The 19,345-nt window shown below is 55.9% G+C and overlaps 2 protein-coding genes across 3 annotated transcripts in view; both read left to right on the forward strand.

The window, feature by feature from the left end:
• Window positions 1-5,803, forward strand: part of KCNJ10 (potassium inwardly rectifying channel subfamily J member 10) — a 29,106-nt gene extending 23,303 nt beyond the window's left edge. For both annotated transcript variants that reach the window (XM_059413535.1, XM_059413536.1), the window contains exon 2: window positions 1,727-5,803. In XM_059413535.1, coding sequence (XP_059269518.1) covers window positions 1,727-2,866 — 1,140 coding nt within the window. In that variant the 3' untranslated portion in view covers window positions 2,867-5,803. The remainder of the gene's footprint in view (window positions 1-1,726) is intronic.
• A 6,135-nt stretch (window positions 5,804-11,938) lies between these two features.
• On the forward strand, window positions 11,939-13,991 carry PIGM (phosphatidylinositol glycan anchor biosynthesis class M). Its single transcript, XM_059413534.1, has one exon. It carries the CDS (start codon window positions 12,007-12,009, stop codon window positions 13,300-13,302), a length of 1,296 nt encoding a protein of 431 aa, XP_059269517.1. The 5' UTR covers window positions 11,939-12,006; the 3' UTR covers window positions 13,303-13,991.
• Window positions 13,992-19,345: the final 5,354 nt, after the last annotated feature.

Below are 19,345 nucleotides of genomic sequence, written 5' to 3' on the forward strand. Positions count from 1 at the left end.
GGTTAAGCCTCTGCCTTCGGCTCAGGTCATGGTTCCAGGGTCCTGGGATTGAGCCCCACGTCGGGCTCTCTGCTTGGCGGGGAGCCTGCTTCCTCCTCTCTCTCTGCCTGCCTCTCTGCCTACTTGTGATCTCTGTCTGTCAAATAAATAAATAAAACCTTTTAAAAAATGGTACAGAGATGCAGGTGCTGTGCATTTTTTTTTTTAATATTACTACTACTACTGAGTTTTGAATGGGGCTTTCCTTGGGTTCTAAATACCAATTGTTCCCCTTTGCTCCCAAGTAGCTAAGGGTATTGGGAAGTGGACGACATCCAGGTCTGGCCGAGTGGTCTCACTCCAACAAAAGTTCCAGGTGGGTAGAGGCTGGCCGAACAGGCTCCTGGTTACCTCTGAGCATTCCGGGACTCTTGTCCGTTGCCAGTCGCCAGTCTAGGGTCTACTTGGATCGGTGTTTGAATGCACCCAGATAGTTTCGTGTTCCAGGTGTCAGGTCGGTCGTGGGGAAGACGGGGTAAGGGAGCAGTGTGAGGGATAAAATGCAATGGTTCAGATTTTTTTGGAACAGAGAATGTGATGAACCTCTTTGTTCTCCAAGGACCGAATGCCCCTGAGGTCACCCTCCTCCTTCCCAGAAGGTCTGGCCTCCAGAGCCAGAATCCCAGGGTTCCAGTGATTGAAATCCTTTCTCTGCTGGAAAAGCTCAAGTCCTTGGGCCGGGGTGCCGGCCCCTTGTAGGAAGCGAGCGGTCTCCTATCTCCGAGCCTCTCCCCTTTCTTCTCTCAGGACAAACAGCAATCCTGAATCGGAGCGCGTGCTAACTGATACACGCGAACTTTCCTACTTTACCCCGTCAAGGCGACTTTCCCGGTGACCCGGCAGTCCCCGAGTCCCCGGGGAAACGTCGCTGCACCCGCACCGTCAGGAGGCCTCGCTGTGGGGTTCTCCACCGTGGCTCAGTTGTTTTTGCTCGGGTCCCATCTGTGCTCTTCCCAGAGCCACCGACCCAGACCGAGCCCCCGCCGTGATGCGAATAGATGATAGTGATGGTGACGGTAGAGGGTTAGGAGTAATCACCGTAAGACATGGTGAAATGGACTGGGTGCTCAGAGGACATCTCCAGGGGTAGAAGGAAGGGCGGTTTCTGCTGTTTCCTGAGCCAGATGAGTATCTTGGTGTCACCAATGAGTACGGACTCGGGGCTGGGAGAAAAGTGAGTAAATGAAGGGTTTGTGTGTTTTAAGGGGGGTTGGCCTGGAACGACTTCAACAGGATAGTCTTTCTTGCTCTGCCATTCATGAGGGAGGGGAGGGACCCTATTTCAGGAGGAGAGGGCATCACAGAGCTGGCCTTACGGGGACTAGAGACCGGTAGAGCCCTCTCTTCTTGGCCCACCTTCAAGGCACTGTGAGCTGATTACGACCCAGTCTTTTCTGCGTCTCCCAAGAGTCGCAAGGATCAGACTGCGGTGCGAGCACTGGCTCACTGAACGAGTCTCGCTCACTGGGCTGCGGGTCCTCGGGGAGCAACGACGAGGCCATTCTTGTCGACCCCCCAGGGTCTTGCGCGGCGCTGGGCATTCAGCAGGCGCTCATAAATCTTGGCTACTGGTAAGGACCAGTCAGTGGCACCAAACGCACGTGACTTCCTCCTTCGCGTTGGGGGGTGGCCAGGAGTCGGCTGGGTTTCTGCTGTAACCTGCGTTATGCTGTCTTGCTCCCTCCAGATGACATCAGTCACCAAGGTGTATTACAGTCAGACCACGCAGACGGAGAGCCGGCCCCTCGTGGGCCCGGCGGTCCGACGGCGCCGAGTCCTGACTAAGGACGGCCGCAGCAACGTGAGGATGGAGCACATCGCCGACAAGCGCTTCCTCTACCTCAAGGACCTGTGGACCACGTTCATCGACATGCAGTGGCGGTACAAGCTGCTGCTCTTCTCGGCGACCTTCGCGGGCACCTGGTTCCTCTTTGGCGTGGTGTGGTACCTGGTCGCCGTGGCCCATGGGGACCTGCTGGAGCTGGGCCCCCCGGCCAACCACACCCCCTGCGTGGTCCAGGTGCACACGCTCACCGGGGCCTTCCTCTTCTCCCTCGAATCGCAGACCACCATCGGCTACGGCTTCCGCTACATCAGCGAGGAGTGCCCGCTGGCCATCGTGCTCCTGATCGCGCAGCTGGTGCTCACCACCATCCTGGAGATCTTCATCACGGGTACCTTCCTGGCCAAGATCGCCCGGCCCAAGAAGCGGGCGGAGACCATCCGGTTCAGCCAGCACGCCGTGGTCGCTGCGCACGACGGGAAGCCCTGCCTCATGATCCGCGTCGCCAACATGCGCAAGAGCCTCCTCATCGGCTGCCAGGTGACAGGCAAACTGCTGCAGACCCACCAGACCAAAGAGGGTGAGAACATCCGGCTCAACCAGGTCAACGTGACGTTCCAGGTGGACACCGCCTCGGACAGCCCGTTCCTCATTCTGCCGCTGACGTTCTACCACGTGGTGGATGACAGCAGTCCCCTGAAGGACCTGCCCCTTCGCAGCGGCGAGGGCGACTTCGAGCTGGTGCTGATTCTCAGCGGGACGGTGGAGTCCACCAGCGCCACCTGCCAGGTGCGCACCTCCTACCTGCCGGAGGAGATCCTCTGGGGCTACGAGTTCACACCCGCCATCTCGCTGTCAGCCAGCGGCAAGTACATAGCGGACTTCAGCCTTTTCGACCAAGTAGTGAAAGTGGCCCCTCCCAGTGGCCTCCGTGACAGCACCACGCGCTACGGAGACCCAGAGAAGCTCAAGTTGGAGGAGTCGCTGCGGGAGCAAGCGGAGAAGGAGGGCAGCGCCCTTAGCGTGCGCATCAGCAACGTCTGATGGCGGCTTCCCACCTCCCCATCCCTCTGGTCTCTCCGCTGTTGGCATCCTGGGTGAGGGCTGCTACCCGAGCTCACCGGAGAGTCCCCGAAGCACCCATCCTCCACTCCCTCTGCTTTAACCTGGTGGCCTGCGGCTAGGCGAGGCCAACTGGAGTCCGAGCTGTCCTTCCATCGTCCCCTTCACCTCCCCCACTCCCGCCCGACGCACAACTCCCTGCCGACAGGCTGGGGGAAGGACAGGGAAGATTAGGCTGAAGTGGCTTGAGTGCCTCAGCCATGCTTGGAGACTCACATTAGGAGGGCCGTTCCAGGTGGATGGATAGACTCCCCCCACCTCCTGCCACCGCCACCGTCCAGTTTGGTGGCTTGAGGCTGGAACCCCCACCCACCTCTAATTTCCCACCCAGCTGGTTCCCTAAGGCAAGACTCTGATAGTCCTTTCGGGGTCTGTGCCTTAGAAAGATCGGAATCTGGAATTCATTTATCCTGGGTTCGCTACCAAGCCCTGTTGAGAGAAGTCAGGGTTTTTCATAGGGGGTTTATTTCTGCTGGTAAATTTGGACGATAATCTAGAGCCCTGGTCACCGGTTTTCCTCTTTCCATTCTCTCAAGTGGACCCTCTCTTCCAATACCCAGTTCTTTCACAGCCGCCTCTGCTCCCAGAGAACTGAGGCTGACCCAGGACACCTGAACCGGTCACACCACACCTGCACCCATCCCGGAATCTGAACTCTCGATGTGGAGGGACTAGTGCAGGACTCTTGTCCAAGACCTTGACCCTACTCTGCACACAGCCCTGGATTTGTTTCCCTGCGACCTGTGGATGGGTTGAGCCTTGCCAGTATGTTCCCAGGTCCCACAGAAAGGTCTGGAAATGATGTTCCAGATACTTACAGGGCCCAGATTCCCTAGGAAAGTGACATCAACCCCACCATGCAGGAGGAGTAAATTCTCAGGTTTCCAGACTGCTGTATGGAGCCTCTGGGAGTTAGGGCTTTATAGGGCTTGGAGCAGGGCAGAACTCTGTGGCCGGCAGACACCATCCCCCCATCACTCCTGCCTGTGGCCCTCTGACAATGTCAGCTAGCTTATTAGGCAACGCTGGGAGGGAAGGAGACCATGCCTCCTGATCAAATAACCAGGGTCTCCCTTAGCCATTCCCGAGACTTGGGCTAAAGTGGGCACCAGCCCCATCTCCACTCTCCTCTGCCACAAAGCTACCTTCAGGGGAGTTAAAGGGACACTTTAGGAGACCAAGCTGTTCCTTGTTCCCTGCTGGGGGCTGTGGGAGAGGCCAAGAAGGGAGAAGGGGCCCCAGAACTTTCTCTAAATCCCCAAAAGTTTCTCCCCAAATCCCAAGAGTGCCTCCTGGTCTCATTTAGGTACAAGAAACTGTGCCCCCTTGCCCCCATGGGGGCCGGGCATAGAGTCCCCTGAACGAGTCAAGTGGCAGCTTGTTCGGGAGGACCCGGGTCAGTTGTTACAAGCTACACGCTTCCCCAGAATGTGCACGTGCGTCTGCGTGCAGAGCTTTACAGAGAAACCTCACGGTTCTGAGGCTGGACCCATGGTCACCACAGGATCCGCGTAAGACCCTCTTACGTGCATCTTTCCTCGAACTTGACTAACCACGACTTGAAAACTGAAGATCCTGCATTCTTCACGGACCGCAAACCCCACCAACAGTCCCTGGCTCTCAAGAAAACCAGAACCAAAAAAACTTGAAAATCCGACACAGAAGAACAGAAGGCAAAGAGCCAGTTTCTAGGCTCTCAAGTTTATTCAACGTCAGACTTACCTTCTTCCCACGTGCAAAGGCCCAGAGTACTGGACTGTGGGTGTGTGTGCGCGCACACGCTTCTCACCCAACAGCAAGCTATCTTCCACTAGTCTCTTCCGCATACAGCCGCGCCCCTCCTGAGGGACACCCTCTCTCCCTCGTCCCCCGCTGTCCGCTCTAGGTCCCAGACGCTGCTCAGATTCTTGCGTAACAGAATGAGGACATCTTCTGACTTAACCTTTTTGCTTCTCCTCTGGGACCCCAGACTTTGCTCTAAGCTGCACTTTAAGTCACACTGTCCTTTTAACACAGCCTCGCTGACTCTCCCATACGCCTTCCCAGAAAACTGCGCCCCCCCACCCCCAACCAGCAGTTTACACTATGGCCTCTTCCTCGGAGCTGAAACCCTTCTTCGGGCTATGAGACAAGCTTGAGAAGCAGCCGGGTCTGGGGTCCCCTGGCCCCGCCAACCATAGACTTCGAATGGCAGGAGCCCTAAGCACCGATGTTAGCGGGGAGATGCCACGTGGACAAAACCACCAATGGGGGAGGGTACTCAGGGTGTGACGATGACACAGGGCGCTGCTGAGGGACCCAGTGAAATCGATGAATCCAGTCTCCCTTGGACCAGCTGCCGAGACTGGGTGGAGGCTCAGGAAGTAGGACGTGGTGCGAATGGAAGGCTGACCTAGGGAGAAAGAGACACAGAGATAATATATACGTGGAGAGATCTATGATGTATATAGATGTGTTTAGGACAAATATCCTGAATGTACGGAAAGGAGACGTTAGCGTGGGGGCAGACATCCTGCTCTGGTTTGGGGGTAGGACTCCCCCGATTTCCAGACTTTTGACCAGTGATCCTGGTTTCGAGATGGAAGTGAGACAGCCGAGGAGGCTTTCGGGTTTGATGATGGGAGAGGGAGGCAGGGAAGCCGCTCTTCGGAAGCGAGGAGATGCCCGCTGAGGCTTCTGAGAAGCCCCGCGGGCTGAGGTCCAGGAGGAGGGAGACAGGAAGGGGGTGGCTGCTGGGGCCACAGGCATCTGGAACCCACTTATGCTGTGTGCTGCACCCGGCTGTGTCCTGTCACTGTAGCACTTTTTTTGTTTTGTTTTGTTTTAAAATAAAAGCACCTTCTGTGTCCTTTTCTTGAAGTACGCTGTATGTGCCCTTCCTGCACAGGGCCGGGGGGCCACAGCAGCTTCAGCCTGCTACGGGAAGTCCCACCGGGAGCTGACCTCTTCGGTGCGTGGGGGGCACTGACGGGACGCCACGACCTCAGCCTCCAAACATCAGCACGGCAAGGGTGTGGGGCTCAGGACGGGCCCAAGGCTAAGGCCCAGCCCTCTGCGCGGCTGCAGGCTGCCCAGATGCTCTCTAGGCCAGCAGAGCCCCAGTCCTGGCACTGGGCATGGGGGTAAGGGGCCCTGTGGCAAACAGGAGAAGGGGGCTAGCGGCTGCCCCGGGGGGGGGGGGGGGGGCAGCTCCGTGAGAAGCTTCTGGAATCCTGACTCTGCTCCACCGCATTATCCACCACCCATCTCTGCCAGCTGGTGAGACCATCCGGGGGCTTCCCCATAAGGCCTGGGCAGAGAAAAGCCGCCAGCTGTAACACTGCTCTAAGCCGGGGACACGGCCCCCTCCCCAAGGCTGCTACCCTGGTCCATTCCCCTGCTGTTGAACCCAGTTTCTTTGCAGCAGGTGACGTGTCCCCCCTTGATGTGGATAAACAGCTCGGTCACGGCCAGCTCTCCTGAAGCACAACTGTCCAGGGGCGGCTTTTCCAGTCGCCGCATTAAAGACTAAACGAGGTCAAACTTACCTAGTCAAACAAGACCAGGAGCTTGTTTGGTTTCTTTTATTTAATTTTAGTCTTTTCAGAATAAGCTACTGAATAAAATGGACGAATCTCTGTGCTTTACTCCAGCTTCTTTTGGAAATCGAAGCCAACCTAGTGTTCGGGCCTGAACCCGCAGGCCTGTCTGCGGAAGCGGAGGGTGGAGGGAGGCTGCGCTGCGGGGACTGGACGGGGCCCGGCCCTGCCCCTTCCCCGCGGTCACCCCTCCCTCCCTCAGTACCGCAGCCCCTCATCCACCTTAGGATCCTGTAGCAAATACCCTTCACACTTGGGTTTTAAAGGATTAAAAAAAAGAAGAAGAAGAAGTTAAGACTCAGAAATCTGGACATTGGCTCAGCTCCGTCCAGGAAAGTTAAGTTGTTTGGGATGCTGGGCAACGCTCCTCTCAGCCAGCGAGTCAGCGCCCAAGTTCCCTTCCATGCTGCTGCGCAGAGACATTCCTTACGTATCCTTGAGGCTCTCCAGAACTATTCGCTTCACAGTGGGGCCTTGTGCCCCAACATTCGAAGAAAGGGATCTCTCTTATCTCTCTTCTACTCTGGTCCATCACTTCCCCGAAAAAGATCCGGTGGCCCGTATCCAGTCCTGAGTCCTCTCCGACAAGGGGTAACACATCCCAGAGTCTCTGACCCCTGCTCCCCAGAACTGGAAGGACAGAGGGAGGTGGAGGGAGAAAACGGGGTCTCTTTCCATCATCAGCAGAGACTTAACTACAACGTTTAGGAAACACTAGCTGAGGGCTGGGTCACAAGACATCTGAGATACAAGACATACCATACACACAGCCCCCTAAACTTCGAAGAAACTTGCAAACCTGTGAGGAAAACAAGATACAGTAACAAGTCGCACACACTAAGGGCCTGATAAGGGCCCGATACACCGACCTAGGAGACGCCTCTGGACAATACCTCCCAGGGACAGGCCCTAGGCCAGGCAAGGTATCGATCTACAAGGTCTGGTTAGAACACATGGGACCTAAGAGTCAAGAAAGATCGGCAGATGCGGAGTTCCTGCTCCGCGGGAGGTACCTCTTCACTGAGAAGGAAACAGGAGTGAGGACGCGCGTGGCACGGGCCTGGCACCTGCTGGTCTCCTGCGCGACGCCTCACGGCTCGCCGGCCCCAGCCTCGCTCGCTCTACCCGCGCCCGTCGCACAGTCTCACCCCCAAGCGCCTGCTGAAATCTGGCTGCGTCGCAGACCCACCTCCCGTGGCGCTTACCAGAGCGGCAGCTGTGCTTGTGGACTTGCTGGATGAATGTCTGTGTCGCTGGCTTGTTTAAGAGCCACGTGACTGGGACTCGTGTCAGCGCTCCGTCACCAGCAGAGCCTGACGCCTGCACGTACGTTGCTCAGCGGATGTCGCAGAAGCAAGGGAAGGGGGAGGAAAGGAACGTGTCTCGAGTTCACGCAGCCAGTACACAGGGGAGTGCGTACGTTTGTTAAATACCCGTAAAAGATTTAGGTAACATATTTCATAAGGCAGGACATAACTGTCAAAAAGAGAGAGAGAGAGAACAGACAGTAAGCTCACGGTCGTGCAAGGAGAGATCATTTGACAGAGAGATTTGAGGTCTAGGGAGAGTCTGAGGAGCTGAGGTTGGAGGCCAGCATCAAAGCACAAGCAGCATGTAGGCAAGAGAGAGAGGAAGGATTCTCTGCGGCTGATAGAGCGTCAGAAGTACCGGAGGCAGAAAGCACGAGTGTATTATGTGAGGACAGGTCGTAACCCTAGAAGCAAGGGCTTTATAGGCGAACAGACTGAAAGGGCAGGGCCACGGAGGGACTGAATGCGAGGCTAAATGGTCGATTTTTTTTTTTTTCTATAGGCAGCTGGAAGCCACCGAAGATATTTGAGGAAGGAGAGAATCTAATTAAAGTACTGTTTATGAATATCAACCTAGCAGGAGAATTGAGAGGCAGGAAACACTAAACCAGTTAAGAGACTTTCAAAAGCTTGGGGCGAAGGTAATCGCCAGAGACCCTTGGGTAGTGGACGTGGTCGGTATGGACTATTAAACGGAGCTGTTGAAGGTCTGGACCAAGGTATAGGACCCCGAGGATGAAAGGAATTAGGAATAGATTCCAAGCAAACTACAAAGCAGGAAACAGAAGCAAGATCTACAAAAACAAAATAAGGAAAGTGATTGACTCAGCCTGTACTACAGCAGAAAACAAGGGGGTACACTCCAAGAGCTAACAGGGGTGGCATTTAATGGATTCCTTACAAGGGTGCGGGCAGGGCTAATGAGCGGAGAGATGGTGAGGCTCCCAGGACCTTCCCGCCGCCGGAAAGCCTTTAGCAGTCTTAAACTTGGCAGGAAGTGGTGCGAGTTGTAGCCAAGGGAGGGGGCTGTGGTTCCAGGGGAAGCGGTGGTCTCAGGCAGCAGGACTAAGCTTCGTCTCAGCTAGTGCCTCCCACTGGTCTGTTCTCATGGGGAGCTCGACGGCAGGGGAGACGGTGTGATGCCGCCCAGAACAGGGCAACAAAGGGAAGAGTCGATGTGGAAAGCTGAGGAGAGTGAAACAGTACAGTGACCCAGATCAGGGCCCTCGGCGAGGATGCTAGGGACAAGCCATGCATGGGTGTGGCTGGATCTACCGGGGCAGAAGCCTGGAGGCGGCCGGTGGAAGGGGGAATGGGAAGGACTGTGTGTAGCAGCTCGAGAGGCAACGAGCAGCTGAGCCACGTGAAAACCTGCAGCTCTTTGGAGAGATGAGAAATGGAATCCCTGAGCCCAGGGCAAAGAGCTCGGGGAGGGCTCCTTAAAGCCTGGAATACATCCGTCCCACCTAGAAACGGTAAGGAAGTCGGACCGCCCCGTCCAAGTTATTTTCCTGGACTCCAGGCCCTTCTTTGGCCCCACAACTACTTCCTCTGTCCCACGCCTTTGACCTCAGTGACCCAGGGCAGGTTTCATTAGCTGTTTCTGGTTTTCTTATCTGCTCCATTTGGCGCCTCCCATCCCTTTAATAGGTAATTACGCTCTACAGGGTCATTTGGTTGAGGCCTTTCTGCCACATTACCTAAACCAACCCGTCAGAGGACCCTTACTTAATCTTCAGACACCCTGCCCCCACATCGTCTGCTCTCTGGACTAAGCCTCGCTTGGCTATCATGGGCAGAGAGAAAAGTCAGGGCCAGAGTCCTAGTGAGAGCGGCGCTCAGAAAGAGTCCGACAAGAGATCAAATGAGAAGGGCGCAGAGAAGGAAATCAAAATTCATCATCAACATTTTGTTTACAGGTTAGCTACGCAGCAGGCAGAACTGCTCTTCTGTTCCAGCTCTGCCGTTAGTTCATGATGTGACGTGGGGAAATTACTTCACCTCTGGAAATCCTGATTTCTTCATCTGAGAAGGCAGCAGGCAGCGTATCCTCCCTACGTGGAAAGTATTTAGCACAACGCCTGACACACTGCAGGCAAGTCCTCGGCAGAACTGGCTGTTGGCAATCATCGCCAGCAGCACGGTGATGGGCTCTCACCGTACGTGTAGCTACTGCGCTGCAAAAAAAAACACAAAACAAAACAAAACAAAAAAACCAACAACAAAAACACACACACAAAAAAACAAAAACAACAACAACAAAAAACCCTGGAGATAAAAGTAATTGCCGGGGTGCCAGGGTGGCTCAGTCATTGAGTGTCTGCCTTTAGCTCAGGTCATGATCCCGGGTTCCTGGGATCAAGCCCCATGTCCAGGCTCTCTGCTTGGCAGGGAGCCTGCCTACCCCCCTCTCTCTGCCTGCTTGTGATCTCCCTCTCTCTGTCAAATAAATAAATAAATAAGATCTTTAAAAAAAGATAAAGCAAAGCAAAAGTAACTACCAACATGAGGCCTGTAGTTACACGAAGGCGTATGTAAGGGGAAAAAGATAGCGGAATATGAATATGGAACACATATGATTCACACGGTTCATCCGCAGGGTAAGAGTCAATCCTATGATGCATGAGGTGTGGGCGGGGGCTTGAGGGGGCCGTCCAGGGAGCTGCGTGTTGAGGCTGCAGGGAGTCATCTACCGTCTTTATTCTAGCCAAGGAAGCTTCCCCTAGGAAGCCAGATCAATCCCTGAAACGAAGCCATCAGTCCTTGCTGAACACTTATAATGTGCCTATGACTGCAATAAATTATGAGTAACTGAAAAAAAAACTAAGGATAAGATATAATCCCTGACCTCAAGAATCCTACGACCTCCTGGAAAAGGTTATGAATGTCACTTACAATGATTAGGGCATTCACAGTTCTGCAGACTAAGAGCAGCCCCAGCCCGCAGGAGGGAAAGACCTAAGGGGCGGGAGTCCTTGGTGAGAAATTCAGGGAAGCCAGGGTAGGGGCAGGTGGGGGAGGGATCGGAGCTCGAGGTGGGGGAGGGACACCGGGGGACGGCCGGCCCGGGAGCTGGGAGCACTCCCAGGATGTCACTCTGCGGGGCCTCTGGTATCGTCCAACGTCTGCCCCACGCGTCCTGAACGCCCGCGGATGGGTGAGACAGACGCACGGGAAGGACGAGATCGCCTCCGAGTGTCCCAGAGAAAACCAGGAAAGAGAAACAAAAAAATCAGGTGTCCCAAGGCCCCGTGACAAATGCCGTACCGAAGCCCTGGGATGGCGGGCGGCACCGGACGGGCCAGGCAGCAGGCGGGGTCTTCCGTGGGAACGACCTTCCAGAGCGCGGAGCCCCGCCACCCCCGTGTGGCCACCCTCGGTGGAGGAGGCAGCGACGTCGCCCGGCGGATGAAAGCAGACGCTTTCGGGAGGGGCCCCGCGGCTGAGGCCCGCAGGGTCAGGTGCTGTGCGGGCCGGAAGGCAGCCGGGACACGAGGCCGAGCCCCGTGGCGGCGGCGAGGCGCGGGCACCGTTCCCGGCCTCCCCGCGCACCCGCCACCCGGGGCTGCCGGACAGGACAGCGGCCCCGCTCACCTCCGGTCTGGACACGGAGCTGCAGCTTCCGGTCCGGGCTCCGTCCCGAGCACGCGCGCGACCCGCACGCTCGGGCCGGCCCTCGAGCCCCGGCGACCGGCGACCGGCGACCGGCCAGCGTTCTCACTCTCGGGCCCCCGGGCCGGCGGACGCGGCTGGAAGCTCGCTCCGTCTCTGGCTCCGTCTCCGCGGGACGGAGCCGCGAAGCGGGAAGGACCCTCGTGCGAAGAGGACCGCCGCCCCGCTCCGCCGCAGACCCGTGGAGCCCCCCGGGCCCGTGGGCCACGCCTCCCGCGAGAGCCGGAAGTCCCGCCCCCGCCCGAGGAAGGAGGGGCGGCGACACAGCCAATCCGAAGGAAGGCCACCCCGGCCGGGCCACTGAGGGCGCGGCGCGGCCCCGCCCCCCGGAAGCGGGGCGGGGGCGGGGCTCTCTGCCGGAAGCGACCGTCCCGCGGCGGTTTCGGTTGGCGGCGCGCGGGCGGGAGATGCGCCGGCCGCCTGAGGCGCGGGCGCCGGGCGAGGGTCGCGGCTCGGACGGCGGCTCGGGGCTGGGGCCGAGCGGCGGGGGCGCCGGGCGGTCATGGGCCCGGCCGAGCCCTGGGGCGAGTGGTTCCTGAGCCTGCGGGTGCCGCCCGCCGGCGTCTTCGGGGTGGCCTTCCTCGCGCGGGTGGCCCTGGTCTTCTACGGCGCCTTCCAGGACCGGACGCTGCTGGTGCGCTACACGGACGCGGACTACCCGGTGTTCACGGACGCCGCGCGCCTCGTCGCGCAGGGGCGCTCGCCCTACCTGCGGGCCACCTACCGCTACACGCCGCTGCTGGGCTGGCTGCTGGCGCCCGGCGTGCGCCTGGGCGAGCTCTTCGGGAAGTTTCTGTTCATCAGCGGCGACCTGCTCGCCGCCTTCCTGCTCTACCGCCTGCTGCGCCTCCGCGGGCTGGGCCGGCGCCGCGCCTGCGGCTACTGCGTCTTCTGGCTGCTCAACCCGCTGCCCATGGCGGTGTCCAGCCGCGGCAACGCCGACTCGCTGGTGGCGGCGCTGGTGCTGGCGGCGCTGTACCTGCTGGCGCGGGGCCAGGTGGCGGGCGCCGCCGTGGCCTACGGCGTCGCGGTGCACATGAAGCTGTACCCGGTGACCTACGCCCTGCCCATCGCCCTGCACCTGCTCCCGGAGCGCGGCGGCGGCGGCGGCGGCGGCGGCCACGGCCACCCGGGCCCCCGCCCGCGCCGCGGCTCCTTCCGGGCGCGCCTGGCCGAGTTCCTCGGGAGGCTGTGCAGCCGCGCCGTGCTGCTCTTCGTGGCGGTGGCCGGGCTCACGTTCGCCGCCCTGGGCGCCGGCTTTTACCGGAGGTACGGCTGGGAGTTCGTGGAGCACACCTACCTGTACCACCTGACGCGGCGGGACACGCGGCACAACTTCTCGCCCTACTTCTACATGCTCTACCTGACGGCCGAGAGCCCGTGGAGCCCCTCCCTGGGCATCGCCGCCTTCCTGCCGCAGTTCGTCCTGCTCTCCGCCGTGTCCTTCGCCTACTACCGGGACCTCGCCTTCTGTTGCTTCCTGCACACGGCCATTTTCGTGACTTTCAACAAAGTCTGCACCTCCCAGTATTTCCTCTGGTACCTCTGCCTGCTGCCGCTGGTGATGCCGCTCGTGCGAATCCCGTGGAAGCGAGCTGTGCTTCTCCTGATGCTCTGGTTCATAGGGCAGGCCTTGTGGCTGGCGCCGGCCTACGTCCTGGAGTTTCAGGGAAAGAACACGTTTCTGTTTATCTGGTTAGCTGGTTTGTTCTTCCTCCTTATCAACTGTTCCATCCTGATTCAAATAATTTCCCATTACAAGGAGGAACCCCCCGTGGAGAGAATCAAATACGACTGATAGGACTCCAGTTCCTCTGCCACTTCTGCGACAGGGTCATCGTCCTGAGCGGACCAGAAGAGAGCTTTGGGACACATTTGTGAACATCCTGTGCGCTCTAGTGAAGATTCAGTTTGGAGCACAAAACCCTAGTCCAGCAGGAATTAAAACAAGTGGTTGCCTTATATATAAAGCGGGCTCAGCGGTTGAGGTCCGCCTCTGTCCTAATCTCAGGAGTCTGTTCTCTGGGACATGATGGGAAGTAAAGGTTACTTGTTGAAAATGGGAAATCTGATTAAACTATCAGATGCTAAAATTAGCGTTTTTGTAGAAGAACAGAGGAATGGACTTAGAGACCTAAAGTCCCAGTCGGCATTCCTACCGGTTATACTGTGCTGCAGTCCGAAGCTGTCTTTTTAACCCCCACTTCTTCTTTTTTAAAGCTTTCCCAACAGCTGTGAGAACTCGTGGAACGTGCCTAAAGTTCAGCTTTTGGATGTCAAGTGTTAACCAATACCACCGGGCTGAGACTGGGAGAGTTCGTTCTGTATTAAAAGTGGGGGCTTAGAAAAAGAGTCCAAAGAATTTAAATTGTAATCATGTTTCATGTAGTTGTTTTATTTACTTCGTTTTTCAGCACTTAGTCTCAGTGGTATTAGACTACCATTTGGTTTTATACACGATTAAATTAAAGTTCACCCATCTTTAAACTTGAGTCAGTACATATTTCAAAATAGCATCTTGCTTTTGATGTTTGGAGTTCACAAACTACTAGGGACAGTTTAATGTTCTCTTATACCTCTTGTTTTTAATTTTCTGATTGCCTTTAGATATTTTTCATACAGAATTTAAGGTAATTGAGCGTCATCTGTGTTGTGAAAATGAAAATTAGGAGATTTTAAGTGATACAAAATTACGTCGTTAGTAAGACATTTCCCAGGTTAAAAATACCCCACTTGAAAAAAATGCATGGTGGAAATGGAGACCTGTGTGGGAGGCGCTGGAAAGCTTAAGAAGCAGCCTAAGTAGTCATAAATCTGGACCAGGAAATTGAGGGAGAGAGTGTGGAAAGGAGGCTTCGGTGAGCAGATCCATTTCCCTTATTACTATAATATTCTAGGGAAGAAATGCTTTCTCAGTTTTAAATGAGCTACCTAAAAAAAATTTTTTTAACATAACCCATGTAGGCTGGGGACTCCCTCGCACTCATGCAGTAGTAATACAGGAGATTGATTTTATGATCGTGGTTTTAAAAGATGAGTAATTTATCAACATTCTTTCACACTAAAAAAACAAAAACAACTTCGGAGAAGTTAGAATATTTCATACCGGTTCAGGCCAAAAAGGACTTCGAGAATAAGGTGTATACGAACTAGACATCAGTAAGAGCGCTGGCAGGGGCCACAGTTCTTGGATGGGCACCTTTTGGGACCTGCTATAAGAAGGGAAGAGTGGGTGGTTTTGCCAGGATGTCCTTAGGTGAAAACAGGTGAGACCAGTGATTGTTGAGGACAGTGACCTTGCTTGTAGCATCTGGTCTCAGATCCCACATTGGTTCTTACCTTGCGGGCTCTTTGTATGTGATCGTCCACTAGCGGCTTTCCAGCCATGACGTTCTTAACGGTTTTTGTTTTTTCCATTCTTTTTTAATTAAAAAAGCGCCCAGGCCCGGGAGATGCAGATTACTGCAAAGTGAACAGAACTGAGCACTCCGTGTCTCCTCGTCTTGTATTTTAATACAAGATGGCCCGTGTCATCACCACTTTGAATACAAGGCCTGCTTGAGGGGCAGTGTTCTTGCATTTGTGCAGAAGTTCGTGGGACTCCCAAACTTTTCTTTTCGATAGTTCTAGACCTTCAATAACGCCCTCCCACATCCACATCTCACCAAATTGATTCGTTTCTTGGTGACTCTTGTCCTAGCCCAGTGTAGAAAGTGGGTTTTGCTGAAGCACACGTTAGCCCAGCTGTGGAGCTCCCGCTGTGGAAATTCCGTGACCATGCTTTCCGGAAGGTAAATGGTCATTGTCGGATTCCCCTTGGGGTCCGGCATACGATGCCCGTTCTGTAGTCCTCCGTTCACAGTCATGGCTGAGCGTGGCACATGAGAACACAGCTTCGTTCAAATTCCGGCGCGCCACCGTGGGCAAGCCGCTTTTATCTAGACGGGATAGCTCTCTGTGAAACAGGGATCATACTAGAGTCCTCAGAGAATTGTTTGCAAGGATGAAATGAGTTAATATACTGCTGCTGGCATAGAACCATTTCCCATCGGCCCCCAGGCGTTCCTGTCTGTTCACAAGCATTTAAAGAAGGAGCTACTTCCGGAGTCTAGGTGTAAGGCTTTCCCCCTGAATCTGTGTTTTTTTTTTTTTAAGATTTTATTTATTTAGATAGAGTCAGAGTGGGGTCGAGAGCGAGTGAGAGAGCATGAGATGGGGAGGGGCAGAGGAAGAGGGACGCAGGCTCTCCACTGAGCAGGGAGCCCCACGCAGGACTCGATCCGAGGACCCTGGGATCATGACCTGAGCTGAAGGCAGATGCTCAACCGACCGAGCCACCCAGGGGTCCCTCCCCCAAATCTAACGAATAGAGGATAAGAGCCTGGGCTTATACTAAATAATCATTTAATCTACCCACTCCTCTTTGTTCGTTCTCATCTTGATCTGGTTCTCTGAAAAGGAGTTACCTTTTCAGGTAACAGGAGTTACAGGAGTATCTTTCAGTCACAGGAGTTACCTGTGAAAATGCCCGGGCAGAACGTTCAGATGTCTGGTTCCTGCTGGTTTTAAGCCAATTAAGCCAGAATTTGGCTCGTGGCCCTGAGGCAGCCCGTCATTGTCCATCATGTCAAGGGCTCCTTCAGGGTAGAGTGTCAGTGGGGGCACATGTCTTCTGCCGGCGACAGAAGCTTCCAAACAGCATAAGCACTTCTTCAGCACTAACCAAGGAGAACCATCCATATAGTAAAAACAGGCGTTTGTATTCTTTATCCTGAACAAAACCTCAGACTCGCAGAGTCTTCCTAGTGGCTCAGACCCGCTGCTAATTGCTCTGTCTGCTGTAGGAAATGAAACGACACAGTGACTATACTAATAATCTGGAGGCTGAATATTTGAAGCTCAGTTCATTTGTCAAAGGGAAGCTTTCACCTTTGTTCTCTATTTTTAGGCAATTACATGGAGATCCAGGCCTGCGCCAAGTCTTATAATAGACGAGTTTGAAGAGTTACCAGTAAAGACAGAAACGCATCCTGTTGCATGCTCTGCGAGAGCCCACTGAGGCCACAGCAGCCCTGTGATCTGCGATGCGGGCAGGTAGAGGGTGCCCCTGCTCCTGTTTTATGGGTAAGAACGCTGACAGAAACGACTTTCCAAGGTCGAACAGCTTGTTCATGGCAAGACTGGATCTCCTCTAATCCTACTATTTTCTATCCTGTTTTATTTTGCAAGTCCTTTTTAATTGCACATGATGACAGGTGACGACAGGGAAAAACCTCATTTCTTTGCCCAGTGTCATTTATTTGGCAAACCACGTAGCACGAAGCCCCGAGTATCTTCATGTGCTGAGCTCCGTTCTGGGTGTCGTAAGGGAGGCGTGCTCTCCGCGCGGCTGACGTTTCAGGGGAGGCCAAGAAGCAGCAAAAACGTGATGACTGCCGTCCAGGAAGGGACGACAGGCTGAGGAAGATGAGAGCCACCGCGGGGAGGAGGAGGGCAGAGCTGCTTGCCACAGAGGTCTCAGGGAAGGCCCCGGGAGGCAGCTTCCCAGCCGAGGCCTGAAGGAAGTGCAGACACTACCTTCCCATTATCGGGGAAGAGTGAACAGCGGGGCAGAGGCCTGGGGTAGGAGCCAGCGTGGCACGTTTGAGGTATAGCAAGGTGAGTGCAAGTGATTGGGGCAAACGGAACAGCCAGAGGCCAGCTACGGCTCCCAGCAGGACAGTGTGGGTGCTGGTGGAAAAGCACAAGTAAAGACGGTATTTGGACTGGCCTGTAATACAGTAACTTTGAGTTCAATATGTTTTTTCTGACTTCGGAGTACAGGTTTGTTTGTAAAGAAGAGGATAATGTATACTAGATACACCTTACGTTTGAGCAGTGTTACGAAGTGTTGGCACACATTATTTTGAGACTCCCAGGGTTTTTCGAAAAGCCCATTTTCATGGGGTCCCTCAGCGTGGCTCAGGGGGTTAAAGCCTCTGCCTTCGGCTCAGGTCATGATCCCAGGGAGCCTGCTTCCTCCTTTCTCTCTCTCTGCCTGCCTCTCTGCCTACTTGTGATCTCTCTCTCTGTCAAATAAATAGATAAAATCTTTAAAAAAAAAAAAAAAAAAGCCCATCTTCATAGACGAGAACCCTAGATTCTCAGGTTAGAACATATGCGCTTTGCCCGAGGTCCACGTTCTCATGAGGCAGTAGCAGAACCCAGATCTTCTGGAGCCAAATTCACTCCTTTGGGCTGCCCTTGGCATCTAGATGCGGTGAGATGACCAACTGGTTCGTAGGAGGCGGGACGTTCAGGAAAGTTTGCCTGACCGATCATTCATTCGTTCGTTCGTCCACACGTACGAGGCGATTGGGCCGGGCCCTCGCCGAGGCTGGGGGGGGGGGGGGCCCCCCCGGGGGGGGGGGGGGGGGGGGTCCCTCGGCGGGGCTGGGGGGGTCCCTTGGCAAGGACGGGAGTACAAGGACGAGCAGAGTCCCGGCCTCAGGGAACTTACTGCCTCTAGCCGAGGACACAGCCGGGAAGGGGACGGCAGTCCCCTGTGACGAAGGCTAGAGCAGGGCCCCTCTTTCGTAGCTGGATGGGCTTCCCTAACCCTGAGTCGGGCGAGGTTAGTGCAGAGCTGGGTGCGCCCGTGGTGATCACACAGGAGGCCATTGGGCTGCAGGTGGGTCTGACTCCCCAGTGGCCCACCGGAGCGCACGCAGCCCTCAGCCTGCCCGTGGCTCAAGGTGAAGAAGTCAAAACTGAAGAACAGCCAGTCCCAGTTCCGGCTTTTCCGTGGGCTTTCCCGAATGCTGCCACCGTGCAAGACACAGCTGTCCTTGCTTTGGGTCTGCCTCTCCCCGGGCTCCGGCTGGTGGTGGGAGCGGGCCTCACCCCATTCCAGTCCAACCTGCCCGCTGGAGTCAGTTTTTACTCAAGCCCTGAAAGTGTTTCGTGTGCCTCAGTTTACCTTCCAGCTCCAGGCATCGAGACATTTGCTACCTTCCCTGCTTTCCTCCGGTACCGGGCAAGCGCCGGGGCCTTTCCCTGAAAGCTTTCTGTTTGTGCCCGCAGCCCATCGCTCGGGGTCCGCTCTGCTTTTGATGACCCTTGGCCCTTCCAGACGCATCCCGTCGGGCTCTCGCCTGTGTCAGCCTCGTCTTCACACGCCCTGCCCACAGCCCTGCCGAGTTCTGCCGCCCCTTCACGCCTTGGCAGCTGCCGGTACTGGGGCTAGAACACTCTGGTCGTGCCCTCGTCTCTCTCCCCAGCTCCTGCTTTGAGGCCGATGCCCTTCATGGAACGTTTCCAGGGGCAGCTCCTCCGCACGCCGTGACCGCGCAGGGCGCCCTGGGCCGCGCTCGGCCTCTGTGTGCCTGGCCGCCTGGACTGTGAACTCCCCGCGGACGGTGATGATTATCCATTGACACCATTTCCCTGCACCCGCCCAGACCAGGCAAAGACAGACAGGTCTAACCTGTCCCCGGGCTGCTGGGCGGGGTCAGCCACACACACTCCCGGGTTTGCCAAACTGAGTTTTGCGGCGGTCTGGCGGGGGGGGGGGGGGGGGGGGGGGCGGCGTGCGCTCCTCCCCTCGGAGCGGGCAGCTGTGAAAGGGAAAAGGAGCCGTTTCCCGGTGCCTGTCCTTTCTAAATGCCATCGGGAGCCACTCAGTGCCCAGGCTAGAATCGCATAATCCCCTCCGTTCCTTCTTCACTTGCGGCCCACCTCTCCGTCTCATCAGGCACCAGCTCCTGTCAGGTCTACAGCCTGATGTCCCCGAGCTGCCTGGCATCTCGCCATTGTCCTTGCGGCTTCTCTAGCTCAGGCCTCATTAGCGCTCCTCTGGAGTC

This window comes from Mustela nigripes, chromosome 10 (genome assembly GCF_022355385.1).
Source record: "Mustela nigripes isolate SB6536 chromosome 10, MUSNIG.SB6536, whole genome shotgun sequence".
NCBI classification, from domain to species: Eukaryota; Metazoa; Chordata; class Mammalia; order Carnivora; family Mustelidae; genus Mustela; species Mustela nigripes.

Bases quoted from the DNA above. Each gene is read 5' to 3' on its own strand.
- PIGM (XM_059413534.1), top strand. From the start codon at position 12,007: ATGGGCCCGGCCGAGCCCTGGGGCGAGTGGTTCCTGAGCCTGCGGGTG.